This window comes from Saprolegnia parasitica, assembly GCF_000151545.1.
Source record: "Saprolegnia parasitica CBS 223.65 unplaced genomic scaffold supercont2.16, whole genome shotgun sequence".
Classification (NCBI taxonomy): domain Eukaryota; phylum Oomycota; class Saprolegniomycetes; order Saprolegniales; family Saprolegniaceae; genus Saprolegnia; species Saprolegnia parasitica.
The window spans coordinates 406,019-422,243 of NW_012156410.1; the positions used below are offsets into that span (position 1 = coordinate 406,019).

Below are 16,225 nucleotides of genomic sequence, written 5' to 3' on the forward strand. Positions count from 1 at the left end.
CCAGGACTCGGGGTCGGGCGACGTACACCTCGCTGTGTCTCGGGTGCAGTACGGTACCAGTGCCCCTATCTCTGGTTCGTTTCAAGTAGCCATCAACGGTGTTCTTTCGGGGCTCATCCCGTTCGATGCGACGGCCAACCAAGTTAAGCAAGCGTTGGAAGTCGTCGAAGGTGTTGGCCAAGTTGCCGTGTCAACGTCCAGTGTTCTCGGGTTCAACAACGCCAACGACTGGACCGTGACCTTTTTGAACCCGCTCGCGAGCCTCCGGTCGATGGTTGCCAGCACGTTAGCGCTCTCTCCAGGCAGCGCGTATGTTCAGTTTGATGTGGTCCAAGCAGGGACTGTGCCGGCCATTCAGTCGATTTCGACGGCGCTCAGTAGCGGCTCCTTCGTCTGTGACTTTGGTGGTGCGCCATCGGTATCCATTGACGCCACAGCAAGTGCATTGTCCGTCGCTGCTGCGCTCATGACCATCCCGTCGATCGGATCCGTCATTGCGTCCGGCCCGGTAGGAGGACCGTGGCAAGTGACCTTCATGCAGCTGGCGGGAACCGTGCCGACACTCGCTTGTGGTGCTGATCAAACCGTCTCTGTCGTTCAGCCATCGACCGCAGTGGGGCTCGGCGGCCAGCTCCGCTTCGGGTACCAAGGCCAATTTACGCCTTTTTGAGTATTGCCGCAACTGCCAACGACGTTCAGACGGCGCTGACAAGTCTTTCAAGTATCGGCGTTGGAAATGTTGCGGTTGCTTTAGGCGTCGCAGGGGTCAACAACGGTCAGACGTGGGTCGTAACATTCACCAACGTTCCTGGTAACCTTCCAGCACTCGTCGTCGATACTACACAGCTCGTGGGTACCGACGCGACCGCTACAGTTTCGACGCTCGTGCAAGGAAATCTGGTGACGGGTGCATTTCAGCTCGCTTTTAACGGCGACACGACACAGCTGCTATCACCACAAATGAGCGCCACCGATCTCGCATCGGCCATCATGAAGCTGCCGTCCGTCAACTGCCGTCGTTGCGTCGCCGTATCGCAGTCCAGTCCGCTCGGTGCTGCCGGGTACAACTGGACTGTGACGTTTCAGGCATTCGATCCAGTGTCGGCGTCGTTCGCGTGGCCGGTCGTTGGTAATGTCGCGTCCCTCGCCATTGTCAATTCCTCGCTGACATGCAGTGGGTTGGTGGCGACGGTCACGACGCTGCAGAATGGGTCCGCGCCGATGCGTGGTAGCTTCGTGCTTGCGTACCGTGCGCAGCCGTCGGTTGCGCTGGCCTGGAATGCGACGCCCGACGACGTTCTCGCAGCTGTTCAGAACATCAAGAGCATCCCCCACTTCGGCGTCGGGTTCGCCGTCTCGCGCTCCGACTTGACCGCGTCGGGCGGTGCCCAGTGGCGCATCACGTTTCCGTACGACTTGCCGCACCCGGACGAAGTCTTTGTCGTTTCGTCGCGCCTCCGTGGAAGCAATGCACAAGTGGTCGTGACCACCGTGACGCCGCAGACCGTGCCCATGGCCGGTAGCTTTACCCTCTCGCACCACGGGCAAGCGACGGCGGCGATCTCGTTCAACGCGAATGCGAGTATTGTGGCCTCTGCACTCTCCGCACTACCAGGGCTGCCATCGGTGGACGTGACGACAGTCCATGTGTCAGCAATGAATCGATACGTCTGGCGCGTCACGTTTGCATCGTTGGTGAATTCGGGAAACCTCCCGCTGCTACTGACGCCATCGGTTGCGATCGGCGGCACGTCGCCCAGTGCCACCGTGGCCAAGCGACAAGCTGGCACGCACAACCAGATACAAGTGATCACGATAAGCGCGGTGACGCTTTCGCCCAACGGTACGTTCACGCTGGCCAGCGCTGGGTTTACGTCGCCAATCGTGCTCTCCATGACGAGCTCGGCCAGCGAGATGACCGCTGCGCTCGTGGCGATACCATCGATTTCGACAGTTCGCGTCGAGCGAGCATTGGCCATGGACGGACACCTTGGTGCGTCATGGTACGTTTTGTTTCTGGATTCAAGCCAAGACCGCTCGCCGCTCGTTGTGACGCCAATGACGCTCACGCCCGTGGGTGGCTACACCGTCAGTGTCACGACGCGGTCGTCCATGACGACGCCGGTCTCGGGGACCTTCACGATTGCCTACGGACTCGGCTGCATCGACGGTGCGACGTCGGAGTCGGCGTCGTGCGGGCCGCAGCAGACGCCGGCGCTTCCGTACAACGTCGATGCCGTCACCATGCAACATGAAATCTCGCTGCTTCCAGGCCTTGGCGCAGCCACGGTCACCCGTGTCGGCCCCGACTACCTCAACGGGTTCACATGGTCGATCTCGTTCCCGCAAGAGCTCGGTAGCATTGCGCTGCTCAACGTTGCTTTGGGTGTGAACCTCGTCGGTACGAACGCCATTGTTGCGGTCGCCGAGACACAGGCCGGCGTCTCGTACAACAACGCTAAAGTCCCGGTGACCGTGTCGTCCAACGGCCAAGATTACTCGTCCCCGGCGGTTGTGTACCAATACGTTCCGACCATCGTCGTGTCGTCGCTGGCGCCGACGCACGGACCAGCCACCGGTGGCACGGAAGTCGTCGTGACCGGGTCGTTCTTCTTCAACTCGTCGGCGCTCTACTGCAGCTTTGGCTCGACGTCCGTCAAGGCGAATACGTACTTCAACAACTCGATGCTGGTGTGCATCGCACCACCGCGAGGGAACAACGCCGCGACGGTGGCGGTCGAGATCTCGCACAACGGTGTCGGTCTCGCCAGCACTTCGTCTGAGAGTAAGGTGCGCTTCACCTACGATACGCCGGTGGTTGTTCAGACGGTGACACCGACGTCGGGACCAATGACGGGCAACTTTTCAGTGCACATCTCTGGTGGTCCATTTTTGCCGACGTCCGAAGTCCGTTGTCGTTTTGGAGCACTCGTTGTGTTGGCTACGTATATGCACTCGGATCGCCTTCGGTGCGTTGCCCCCAGCCTCCCGGCGGGGACGTATGCTCTCGAGGTTTCTCTCAACAACCAAGACTACACAATGACGCGCTGGCCTTTCTACTTCTACCCGAACCCGATACTGTCGCGCATCGTTCCCGTCTTTGGCCCGGCCACCGCGGCCGGCACCGCCATCACGATCTTCGGCACGGGGTTTGTCAACGTGTCGAGTTTGGTCTGTCGTCTCGGAAAGACGGTTGCACCGGCCACGTTCGTCTCGTCGACACAGCTGCGCTGCTTGGCACCGGCGCTCTCCGATTTTAGCAGTGGTTTTCAACCGATGCCGCTCTCAGAGCAACGCAACACATACCCCGACCCGAGCACTGGCAGTCGCCTTCTTTTCCCGACGGCGTGGCACTTTCCACTCGTCAACGGACGTCTCGTTGCCGTCGAAGTGTCCAACAATCAGCAAGACTACACATACAGTGGTGTCAACTTTATGTACTACGACGACGCAACCGTCGCGGCGGTGACGCCGACGCGGGCGTTTGCAACCGATGCGATCGCACTCTTTGTCCTTGGCGCGGCCTTTCTCAACACAACGGAGCTCCGGTGTCGCGTTGGACCGACGACCGTGCGCGGGGTCTTCTTGACACCGAACGTTACGCTGTGCATCGTGACTTCGAGCCTACTGGAAACGACGCTCCCAATGACGTCGACGACGTCTCCCAATGATCAGGTTCCGACGTTTTCGGAAGATGGTCAGTATCTCTTCGTGGAGGTGGCCAACAACGGCGTCGACTTCACAGCCAACCGCGTCGGGTTCGAGTATCTCGGTCGTTGTCCGACGGGTGCTTACTGCCCCGCAACACTGCAAGGACGGCAAGTAACGTGCCCCCGCGGCACTTATTGTCCAGGCGTCGGCAATGCGAACTATACTCTCTGCCCCCGGGGCACGTATCAACCGCTTCTAGGGCAGTCGGACTGCGTTCGGTGCCCCATTGGATACCATTGCCCTCACATTGGGTTGCACGTGCCCCGCGTATGCCCCGCTGGCTATGTGTGCGATGTCACGGGTATTGAAGAAGCCGACCAGCCATGCCCCGTTGGCCATTTTTGTCTGGAAGGCACGGCAACGACCGCAACGACGTGTGGAAGCCCCGTCGCGTCGCGCAAGCTGGCCGGCACCTACACACAGGGCGAGCGCCCATCGACGCTGCGCAAGGGCCGGCGTGCGACACCCCAAGAGCTTGTGCTCGGTGGTCGGAATGCCGGGTGCTGGGACAACAGCACGGCCGACTTTGGTCTGCAGCTGAGCGCGAACCCGAGCCGGTTCTGGATGGAGCTACACCAGTTGCCATTGTCGTCCGACACGACGAGCTTTGTGCCCCTGCGCGGACGCTACTGTATGGACGATGCGTGCTTGAAGGTCCAGAGCCCACTCTCGGTGCAGGACACGGTGTTCGACTACGCGTCGACGGGGTTTGCTCTCCGACGTCCGGTGCCGTGTCCGATGGGCACCTACTGCCATGCTGGCACGGCGGGCAACGTCTCGACGATGAAGAACTTTACCATGCCTCAACCGTGCTTTGAGAGTATGTACTGTCCGGAAGGAAGCGTTGCACCGGTGGGCCAAGGCGACTGCCCGACGGGCCACTACTGTCCGTTTGGCGTCAAGCTACCGTGTCCTGTTGGCACCTACTGCCCGAGCACGGGCAACTACGAGCCGCTTCCGTGCCCGCCCGGCACGTTTAACGGTATGGTGGGCCAGTCGTCGTGCACGCCGTGCCCCGCGGGCTCCATTTGTCCAGGGTTCAACCGTGTCCAGCCCGTGTTGTGCCCAGCGGGATATGTCTGTTCGCGCGACCAGCTCGAGTCGCCCAACATCCTTTGCCCACCCGGGTCTTTTGCCTCGAGGGTCTCTTGACCTCGGACCCATTCCGAAACGACACGACGCTTCGACCCTACCCGTGCCGTCCCGGCACCTACTGTCTGGGCGGTGTCGTCGCCGATACCGTCGTGACGGGCGATTTCTCGTACGCTCAAAACTGCACCGCCGGTTTCTACTGCGAACTTGCGTCCGTGTCGCCAAAGGGCATGGGCATGTGCCCACCGGGCTTCATGTGCCCCGAAGGCACGGCCGCGCCGATTCCGACGCCGCTCGGCACATACGCGCAGCGCAGCGGCACCGTGCAAGCCGCACAGTGTGCACCGGGGTACTATGCACCGACGATCGAGACGTCCGAGTGCTACCCGTGCCCGCCAGGTACGACGTGTCAAGACGACGGCATGAGTGTGGCCGTCTTGTGTCCGCCCGGTACATACTACTGCACGTGGCCTGTGTGTTAATATGCGCGGGTTCTAGGCACCTATCGAAGTACGTTGGAGGTTGACGGGATCGCCTGCGTGCCATGTCCCCAAGGCACGTGGTCCAAGAACTGGGGTCTCCGCGACGTGACCGAGTGCATGCTTTGCCCGCCAGGCACCGTCTGTGCCACGGACGGCATGACAAATCCGTGCAGCAACAGCGACCTGCCGCTGCCATACGTGCCAACGAACGCTGGCGAGTCCATGGAGCAGTGTCTCGGGAAGGGTCGCGCCTTCTTCTTTGGCGTCCTCCTCGAGCCTTGGATTGACGCGCATGGTGTTGGGCCGCACTTTTTACCCCACATCTCGGGGCAGTGCTACTACAACCCGCAGCCGTATGGGAGCCCCGTGTACCGTCGGTTCACCGAGTACTTTGGTCCGTTGTACGACATCACGAATGGTATTCCGAGCCAAGGGTATGGCGACAATAGCCAGTCGCCGGGCCCGAGTTACTTTGACCGTGGCTCGCTCTACATGGACCTCACGTACTCGACGGTATTCGACTTGCAGCGGAATTGCACGCGCGGTTTCTTCTTCAAGGACGCGTGGTTTCCCGGCACGTGCGAAGCCGACTTGATTTGCTACTCGACCAAAATCGCGCAGGCGCTCATCTGCCCCGAGGGCTTCATCTGCGACGAGGCGACCACCGATGGCTCGTCGCTGAGCACGCCGTGTGCACCGGGGTACGTCTGCGCGTTTGGGTCGACGCCTGACACGTACCTCGAGTCGCCACAAGGTCAGTACAGCATGCTCTGCCCGCGGGCGCACTTTTGCCTCGAAGGCACGGGCGAGGGCTTCATGAAGCACGACCCGTGTCCGGCCAACTACTTTTGCCCCACCGGCACCGTTGACCCGTGGCACGGCCTCGTCGCCAACGACGCTTTGCGCCGGGGCCTTTCGTCGGCGCTGGCAAACCCGTTTACGACCGCGGACAGCATCGAGTATGTCAACGAAGGCGACGTCCGCGGCTTCTCGGCCCACGATCTGCGCTGCCTCCTCGCCATCGACCCCGAGCTGCAAGAGACGTTTCAGTTGGTCAATAGCGTCGTGTACAACGTTGCCATCGAGAACGACCTCGCGTGTGCGCGCGACCACAAGTGGCGCCACGTCGTCAACGCCATCACGCGCGGCGAGTGCAACTGCACACACCAAGTCGTGCTGACACTCGACCTGCACAAGGTCTACAGCTGCACGCTGCCTTCCTGCGCCCTTAGCTCGCTGCGTCTTGTTCTCGGTGCGACGTCGGCGGGGGGCGTCACCTTTCCGTTCGCTCCGAGCGCCGTGTACGCGTCCTACACAGCGCTGGCCGCCGATGCCACGGCAACGTACAAGGCCCAAACGCTGACAGCGATGCGGGCGCCGATCAGCGATACGCTCTACGACACGTACATGGCCGTGCAACGGATTGCGTCCTGGGGTGCGTCGACACCGACGATGTTCAATGTCGATGGCAGCGGAAACGTGCTTCGACCTGACTTTTGCGAGTGCCAGCGCCTTCTCAAGTGCCCGAACGGCACGACGTCGCCGATCGCCTCGGACGACATCTTTGACTGCGTCAAGACGGGAGTCATTCTCGAGCGCATCGACTTGATTCCGCCGCGCCACCCGCGCCAGCTCAACGGTATTTGAATCCTTCCACGCTTCTTGATCTTATAAAGAGGACCGTAGGTACCGACTATAATGTGCTCTCTGGCACGGGGCACCCATCAGTACATTGCAACTGGAGCCGTACGAAGTCGCGACCGTGACCATCAACGCCACGGGCATGGACCCCAACATGACGTACAACGACCATTACCGCTTCTCGGTCTACAAAAACTGCAAGCCGTGCCCGCCCAACTACAGCTGCAACTTGTACGCGATCCCGCCGGCGTGCACGTACCCCGGCGGCCGCAACACGACAGGGATCGCGCTCTACAATGCGTGTTTGGCGTCCGCGTCCGCCGACGTCTGCGATGCGATCCCGTTCTTTTGCGAGACGCGGAGCAAGGTGAACGTGGACGGGACGCTTCAAAGCACCCCTGGGTGTTGCGCTTGCGAGCACGAAGAACTGCCGGTCTTTTTCCAAACCAACGCGCCCATGCTCGGGTTTCCCGATGACAAGCACGGAATGGTGCAGTTTACGATAACCGCGGTCGCCCAAGTCGACGTGACAATCGTCGCAGAGCTCTTCCACGGGCTCTACTACCGCAGCTTTGCAGAGGCGTTTGCAACGGCGAATATCCACCTCAGCGTCTTTACACCGTCGCGGGCCTACTACACGCCGACGACGCCGACGTCCAATGCGTTCTTACCGGTCCTGCAGTCGTCGGACTTTACGTCGCTCGCGCTGCCGCTGAATCTGCCCATGTCCCGCGTGCGGATTCCCGGGTCGCTCAGCTTTCAAACGTCGCTCGAGACGTCGCTCTTCATTGACCGGATCGCGGATGTGTTTGTGGGCGACCCGACGCTGCCGTCGGCGGTCGGCTTCACGCGCCTCACCGGGCAACAGGCGCTGCTCGGAACCGTCCCGAATGGGTCGACGCAAGTGCTGCCGACCAACCTCTTTGGCAACAAGATCGTGCCCGACCCGCTCAGCGACGTTGCGTACTCGTCGCGGTGGTGGCTCGACACGCAGCCTGGTGGTGTGGAGGCGATTGCACTGCCGTACTTGCCGTACTTTAGTGCCTGTGCGGGCTACGACTCGCACATGTCGTTGGCCAAGCTCCTAGAGACACACCCGGACTGCGTCGACGTCGACTACAACGTAACGCGTCCCGTCGACGAGCTGCTGTGGCGAAAGAAAACCGTGCCGCTCGCCGACACGTGCAAAGTGCTGACGTCGGGCATCGAGCTCCAGTGCGTCTACGAAGAAGACCTCGAGGGTGGCACGGACCAGCCGCGCTGGTACGAAGCGGACCCTGGCACCAAGCTCTTCTGGCTCACGCGGTACCCGATCGCTGCGTCCGACTTTGTCGGGAATGCATCGAGCTCGAACCCCATCTACTGGGGCGAGACCGACGTCATTATGAACCTGCTTGGGACGTCGGATCTCGTAGGCGTCGCCTGTACGTCTTTTCTGTAAGGTCTTATTGGATCTGACACTGCGCCTAGTGGGCCCTAAGACGCAGGGATACTCGATGGTGATGGCGCAAACCGTCGCGCTCCGCATCAACTATTACCAGATCACGGAAGGGCAAAAGATCCTTGTAAACGCCCAAATTGACTTGACCGACCAGTGCGTCGTGTCGAAGGCGCCACAGGACGTGGCGAACGCGGCCGTCAACGGTGCGAACGAACCCGTCCTTGTATGCAACATCATACAACGGCGCTCGATGTAGGTATTTACCCCTGTGTGACGAACGTCGTCACGGGCGGCTTGCTCTCCAAAGCCTACACGCTCCAAGTGAGCTTCCAAGCGCTGGGGTGGTACGATCTCATGAACCAGTTTCGGTTCTCGATCCGCGTCTACCTCCTGCTCTTTACCGTCATCGGTGTCGGCATGGTCGTGCAAGGCGTACGTCCTCTCTCTCCAAATATGCCGCCTTTCTATCGTTTTCTTGGATTGTAGCATCTCGTCTATTTGATCAACCGCGTTTTTACCAAGATGCGCCACCCACCGCCGTTCCGGCTTCGGGAATTTCTCAAAGCCACGGCGCCACAGCCAGCGTTCGGAACGCTCCTTGCGGTTGTGCCCATCATGTTTGTGACCTGCGTCATTTATGGCTGGTGGAACGTCCTCAAGTCCAATGCGCCAGTGTTCAACCCGAGCGCCTACTCGTTCGAAGGCGTCTCGGGCGATTGGCTCTACATTGCCGCATTGGACGCGGCGCACATCAAGGCGTTCAAAGCGGGTCGTGTCGGCGTCTCACTACTGGCCTTTGGCATGTTCCTCCTCCTCCTCGGCATGAAGTACATGATTCCAGACAACATGGACCAGCAAAGCGAGGACAACTTGATGAACCAGTCGTCGCTGCAAGAGCCCACCGACCCGTTCGAGCTCCCGATCCCGAAAGACGACGAGAAACTGACCTCGTTTGAAGGCGAAAAAGAGAAGGGCGAGAGCACGTACTGGAACCCGCGGGCGTGGAAGCGGGCCAACTTGATCCTTGCGTCGTGTGTGACGGTCCTTACCCAAGTGGCCATCATTGAATTCTCGTATTCGGCCACGTTTACGAACAAGCCGTTCCAATACTGGACGCTCTACAAGCTGCTCGAGCACGTCTACGACGCGTACCTGGGTGATGCGCTCGGGGACACGCTTCTGTGCTTACCCCACTCGATCCTGATCGGGCTCACGGAATTGATCATCACGCTGGCAGCGCCCGATTTCTATGGCTTCCTCATGGGTCTCATTGCGATGCAGTGCTTTATGATCATGGAGCGGCTCTTCGTCAACCCGTGGATCGAAGACATCAATCGGCTCATGCCCAAGTGGAAGCTGCAGTTCCACCGCACGTTTCGCAAGAAGCGCCGGCGCACGCGCGAGCAAAAGGCCAAGGAGGAGGCCGAGTGGCGCACGCTGTGCCAAGAAATTGACGAGGCCGGCGCCGGCGTCGAGGTCATTTGCGGCGCGTTCATCGACACGTCGCTCGGCGCCGCGTCCATGTACCTCTCGCCGCTCGTCATGGGGCTCATCTACCTCTTCAGCGTCGAGACGCAGATCGCAGCCTTGTACGGCATCCTCGAGAGCGATTTGATGTACTACATCATCTTTGCGGTCGTGACGATTCCGTTTGTGAGCGTCCTCGACGTCGTGCTCTGGAACACGCAGGAACTGGTGCATGGCTGGAAAGCATACGAGTACGCGACGTACCAGCGCCATCGGTTCAGCGTCCGCAAGGAGCGCTGGATTCTCAACTCGAAATTTCGCGACAAGTCGCTCGAAGAAGGCTTGCAGGACGTCGACATGCTCTGCTTCTCGTCGCAGTACTACTTCCTCATTGTCATCTACGCGTCCGGCCTCGTCTTCCTCGTCTTTGGCCTCTCGATCTTCCTCCGGCAAAGCTACAACCCGCTCGGCGACGTCCTCATGCCCGTCATCTTTGTCCTCGTGTTTGCCTTTTGCACGGCCGTCACGCGCGTCTGCCTGTACCTCGGGCACAAGGCTAAGATCTGGGTCCCGAAAGGGTTGCGCGGCTCGATTGACGATGAGATTGCTGCGAAACTGGCTGTCGGCGCCGGTCGCCAAGAAGACATGGAGATGGAGCGCATGGAGATGGCGGCGCTCAACTCGGAGCGGTTCCGACACCGCTTCATGGAGCGCAATCGGCCGTGGATTCTCCAGCACATGGTCGAGCTCTTCACGCCTCGGACGCTGCAGATGCCCGGCCCGCTCCATGACGGCAAGCCCAACATCGAGTACATCCGCGACATTTACAACGAGCTGCTCAATATGGGCGAGGGCAGGCGCTTGGCGGGCGACGACCCCAACATCTCGTCCGACGACGAAGACGACCTCTTCAAGATGCGGCAAAACTGGTCCAACGTCCCCGTCGACGGCGCCTCGAGAGACCTCGCGCTCTACTGGCTCGCGAAAGCTCGGAAACGCATGGCGTTCGGGAAGCTCATTGCTGGCATTTTGCTCCAGCACAAGCAAGAGGCGTGTGCGCTGTGTCTCAAGTCCGTTGCCGGCGGCTACACGATGACGGTCGACATTGCGACGCCGGATGGAAAGGAGCAAGACCGCGCTGGCCTCGACCGGCTCATTCGCGGCTTTGAAGCCAAGTACGGGGAGCGCGAAGCTGACTCGGATCTCTGGAAGGCCTACTTTCGGCAGCACGCAGTCTTCATTACGCTCTGCAACGTCTGCGTCTCGGTGCTCGAGCAAAAGCGACTCGCGCGCATCGTCGCGGTGCCGCCGTACGTATCCACTCGATGGAGATCTGGCCTTTCTGAGTTTGCACTTGCATAGGCGGCAGACCCGCGCCGACGATCTGAGCTCGGACGACGACGACGAAGACGGCATCGACGTCGTCTTTGAACCAATGGTTGTCTCGCGGACCTCGAGCGAAGGGCGGGTGATGTCCAAGTGGCTCCAAGCCGCGCGGAAGCGGCTCGGCGGCGTCTTTCCCCGCGACTCGGCGCGGGCCGAAATGGAAGCGTACGCGGAGAAGATGCGCGCCAAGAAGGCCCGCAAGACCAAAAAGAAGCGCGTCGACTCGGACGACGAGGACCCGAGCGTGCACTGGAAGGTCTCGCTCACCGAAGCGTCGCGCGCGATCCTTCTCAAGTGGACGTGGCAAGCGCGGGACAAGCAGTTTGCGGCCTTTCGCGCCAAAGCGTCGAGTCTCCGATTGCAAATCGAGGCGACGGCGCACAAGATGCACGAGGTCGACGACTGGTTCTACTCGAAAGAGCTGCGGCTCGAAGGCGCGTCGCTCGAGGCAGCGGGCAAGCAGCTCCTCGAGGACCAGCTCGCGCTCGAAGGCGACGCGCAAACCAAGAGCCGCACGGCCACGCAGGAGCTCGACGCCTATGTGACGGAGAAGCGCGCGGCCATGACCAAGGAGATCGACACGTTCAACTTGATGCTCGAGAAGGAACTCGCGAGCGCGAAGAGCAGCAGCGCCGCGAAAGAAGCCGAGCTCGCCGAGGCCAAGCGAGCCAAGGAAGTCGAGTTCCTCGAGCTGCAAAAGCAAGCCAAAATCGACAACAACGGCAAAGTGCCGCCGATGCTGCTCAACGAACACCGCGCGTACCTTGCCAAGATGGACGACGACCGGTACAAAGCGCGCGACGACATTGAGAGCGCGGCGGCCGAGAAGGCCAAGCAGAAGCAAGATGCGTTCAACCGCAAGATCGCGCTGAGCGAGCAAGGCATTCTCAACCGCAGTGCGCTGCATGCCCACCGCTTGCTTGCGATCCGGAAGGAGATGATGACGGCGCTGCGGATGCAAGAGAAAACGTGGCAGAACAAGGCCACGAGTTGGCTCGAAAAGGCCACGCGCAAAGTCGCTGTCAAGGAGCAAGAGGACGCCGCGAACGCGCTCGCAGCCAAGAAGCGCAAGAAGGCCTAAGAGCTGATTTATCTATATTGTATGTATCAATCTATCGAGTTGTAACGACGATACAGTATCGATGTATCAGACGACGCAAGACCAAGGTGGAAGACGCGCTTGCTTTACAATGCCTATCAGCTAAACGTGTGGCCATCAAAGTCGTCCGAGTCGGACGAGAAGAGACTGGCATTGGACTGGCTACCCGACGTCGGACTCGTCGCGTCGCTTCGGTTGAGGAGCGCGAGGAGACCATGTATCTGCTTTTTGTAGTCGAGGCAGCTGCAGTATTCGGGCGAAATCGCCTGGCACGGCTGCGGCGTCAAGAGCCGTTCCGGCGTCAAGCACGAGAGGTCAAGGCGTCGCCGGCAGTGGCCATCGGCGGCGAATTGCGGCAAGCGCAAGCAGCGCTGGCACAGCTTCCAGTCGTTGTACTGCGGTGGGCATCGCCGCAGTGTCTTGCAGCCACGCGGCATGTACCGCTGGCATTGGTAGCACGTGTTCTTGCGCACGCAGGTCGCAACGAGGAGCCGCCGGTTCGTGCTCGGCTTGATACGCGTCGGCGACACCTTGAGCTGCGTGCGAAGCACGCGATCCCATAGCGACGCGTCCATGAGGTGATAGAGGTACCGGCAGCTGCTCGAGAGCGACAAGAGCTCGCTCGCGTCGAGAAACTCGGCGATCGCGACGAGGATCTCGCGCGCAGTCGTGAGCAGGCGCGACGCCCATATGTGGCTATGGACGCTCGGCTCGGCGATGACGATGAAGGTGCTGTAGGCGCGCGTGACCTTCCCGGCGCCGTCGGGCGGTCCCCGTCGTTTCATGCGCAGCAAAATAAGAAATCGAATCCCACGTTCGATTTAATGCTGTAAATCGGACCAATCAGCGACGCGCTCCGCTGTAACCCAATGGAACGCAATGTTTTAAAATGTGCCCAAATCCGCCATCGTTTTAATGCGCCTCCGATCGCTTATCACTGTATATTTGTATGCATGAGGCCAGCACGGACAATAAAAATGGAATAAAATATCGCGCTGGATCGCAAGGGTGTGTCACAACGGCGGCCGGCGAAGACAAGACGAAGACGAGCCAGCAGCATGGCGTCCGAGAGCCACCTCCGCGTCCAGTACGAGTCGCTCCTCAAGGAGAACAAGCAGCTCAAGGGCTCGGTCGAGAAGCTCGAGCGCGAGAACCATGACCTCAAGCGCTCGGTCTATGAGCTCAGCCTCAAGTGCGGTGAGATGCGGCAAGACACGCCAGGCTGACGTGTGGCTAGGTTGGATGGCATCGCGCCGAGAAGCGCGCTGGCGACAACGAGCGCTGGCGCCATCAGTTCAGCGAGTGCCACTGGTGACGGCGGCTCGGCCGTCTTTCGCATGAACGACCTCTTGGCCAAGGATGCGAGCCAGGAGAACGCTCCGTCGTACCTCGAGACCATGGCGCAGGCCGGCGACGACGACGATCCGACCGCACACCAGAACCGCGTGCTCTACCAAAAATCGGAGCTGCGTGGTCATGGCGGTACGCTACATGGTTGCATGCATCGCGGTGCGTGACGTGACTGCTGCTAGGGGCTGTGTATACGACCAAGTTTTCGCCCTGCGGCCGCCTCCTCGCGTCGGGCTCCCTGGATTGCCGCGTGCTGCTCTGGGACATCACGACCAAGTTCAACCAGCAGCAGTTGGCGTCCCTCACGCAGCACAACCAACTCATCATCGACATCAGGTGCGTGGTCGGACTTGTCGTTGGCACTGACGAGGTCTCCACACTAGCTGGTCCAACGACAGCCGCTCGCTGCTCTCGGCGTCGTACGACCACACGGTGAACCTCTGGGACACGGACAAGGGCCAGCTCCTCAACAGTGTCGGCGTCAACGGTCTTGTCCAAACGGTCGCCTTCAACCCTGCTGGTACCTCCCAATGTAAGATGACGCGCCGCCGTCACAATTGCCGTAGACAACGACATGTATTTCATTGGCACGAGCCAGAAGAGCGTCCACGTGCTCGATGTCCGCACCGGTCTTGCCTCGTACGTCGTCTCTTGCAGCCGTATGCGTCACATGCTCTCGTAGCTCGTGGGGCCATGACGCGATGGTCAACTCGCTCTACGTGACGTCCGACGGACAGCAACTCATCACCGGCGACAGCAAGGTAGAGCGACTCGATCGCAAGATAGCATTGATGCAAACTCGCGCAGGGCTGGGTCAAGACGTGGGACGTGCGCGCGGGCAAGGTCATCGACGACCTCTCGCAGCTCAACGACGATGGCCACCACGCCATCTCGCACGTGCACGCATCGCCGGCCGGCGATGGCCGCGGAGGCGACGAAGACGGGCGGTACCTTGCCGTCAACAGCTACGACAACCTCTTGCGCGTCTACGATCGGTAGATCCCCGTGCACTCGGATTGACGTTTCTCATCCGCTGGTATCCTAGCGGCTCCAAGCTCATTAGCAACACGCAGGGCGTGGACCCGATGCAGCTCAGCTACTTTGTCGCTGGTACGTGACCGAATCGATGCGACGACGACGCACGGCGTTGATGTAGGGCACAAGAATAAGAACTGGCCGATCAAGAGTTCGTTCTTCCGTGGCGAAGGCAACACGTACAAGCTTTCGCTGCCGTCCAACCGGTTCCCGAAGCGCAAGCTCACGGACGGCGACAACGAAGACCTCGGGTACCAGGACCGGTACCTTCTTCGTGTAGCTGCGTGTCGTCTTGTGTATCAACACACAATGCATGTGTAGCGAGCTCCAGGAGAAGCCCGACGAAGTCATGCTTCTCGCGACAGGCAGCGCCGACAACACCATCTACCTTCACGACGTCACGTGCCGCCGCGGCTATGGCCTCAACGGATCCACGAGCCTCCTCCAGCGCCTCGAAGGCCACACAGACCGTGTCTACTCGGTGGACTTTCACCCGAACGAGCCGATTTTGGCGTCGGCGTCGGCCGACTTTACCGTCAAAATCTGGCTGCCCCGGACGTCGCGCTTGAACAAACCGTCGTAATGATGGTAATTGGATTCTCGTCGCTGTCTTGTAGCTTTGCAGTCCCAGCGCCATCCGACTCGCTCCGGACATGCCGCGTCTGCGGTCATGCTCAAACGCCTCAACGCAGTGCCAAGCCCCAACCGACTTGTACTTGCGATTGGCTACGATCCCTCCGCACTTGATCGCGTCCTCCAAGGGCATGCAGCCATGACCGTGTCAAAGACGGCCCAGGGCGAAGGGGGCTCGGGCAAGAGCTACGTCGCCAACTTGCTTTTGGCCAAAGCCCGCTCATGTCGCGCTTGCCGTTGCATCGTCGGGGCTTGCATCCGTGCTTCTCATGAGCAGCACGACATACCGCTTCAAGATTCTCGGCCCCGAGAAGCGCTGCAGCGTCGCAATTCAATCGGCGCTGCTCCGTGACGCCAAGCTCATTGTCGGGGATGAGTGCTCCATGATCCACAAGCAAGCGACCGAGGCGGTCAGAGATATGCTGTGCGACATATCTCTGACCGCCTGGGTCGCTTGCTTGTGAATCATGGAGCACTCGTCCCCGACAATGAGCTTGACATCACGGCAAGACCGTCGTGTTTCTCGGTGACTTCAAGCAGACACGTCCCGTCGTTCGCGACGGCAGCGACATTGTCCGAGCCTGTCTTCAGCGCAGCGCTACAAGGCGCGACGTCGATGTTGTTGGCTTCAACATGCGGCTTTACCTGGGCGTCGATGCCGACCCGGCCGCGACCCGGCCGCGTACGCCGACTTTATCTTGCAGATTGGCCACGGGACGGACGGCACGGAATACAACGACGGCTTTGGCGAAGATGTCTTCAAGCTTCCAGACGACATGGTTCTGGACGTCATTGGGGCCACGCCCGAGGTTGCGCTCATCGACCATTTCTACGGCGACCTTGGCAACACGCCGATCGAGAACGTACTGCGTACCTCAGTGAATGTGC

At 60.4% G+C, this 16,225-nt stretch overlaps 3 protein-coding genes across 3 annotated transcripts; 2 read left to right on the forward strand and 1 right to left on the reverse strand.

Moving 5' to 3' along the window:
- Positions 1-990: 990 nt before the first annotated feature.
- On the forward strand, positions 991-12,301 carry SPRG_19735 (hypothetical protein; the record flags this gene model as incomplete). The annotated part of the gene is made up of 9 exons (XM_012344164.1): positions 991-4,756; positions 4,807-5,253; positions 5,302-6,924; positions 6,972-6,985; positions 7,030-8,350; positions 8,397-8,570; positions 8,624-8,799; positions 8,854-11,144; positions 11,197-12,301. The coding sequence occupies 9 exons, from the start codon at positions 991-993 to the stop codon at positions 12,299-12,301; spliced, it is 10,917 nt and encodes a 3,638-aa protein (XP_012199554.1).
- A 116-nt stretch (positions 12,302-12,417) lies between these two features.
- SPRG_19736 (hypothetical protein) lies at positions 12,418-13,104 on the reverse strand (the record flags this gene model as incomplete). The annotated part of the gene is made up of 1 exon (XM_012344165.1): positions 12,418-13,104. The coding sequence occupies one exon, from the start codon at positions 13,102-13,104 to the stop codon at positions 12,418-12,420; it is 687 nt and encodes a 228-aa protein (XP_012199555.1).
- A 273-nt stretch (positions 13,105-13,377) lies between these two features.
- Positions 13,378-15,287, forward strand: SPRG_19737 (hypothetical protein; the record flags this gene model as incomplete). The annotated part of the gene is made up of 10 exons (XM_012344166.1): positions 13,378-13,511; positions 13,557-13,801; positions 13,852-14,005; positions 14,053-14,189; positions 14,236-14,308; positions 14,352-14,430; positions 14,477-14,664; positions 14,715-14,779; positions 14,826-14,967; positions 15,026-15,287. 10 exons carry the CDS (start codon positions 13,378-13,380, stop codon positions 15,285-15,287), a joined length of 1,479 nt encoding a protein of 492 aa, XP_012199556.1.
- Between the last annotated feature and the right edge of the window lie 938 nt (positions 15,288-16,225).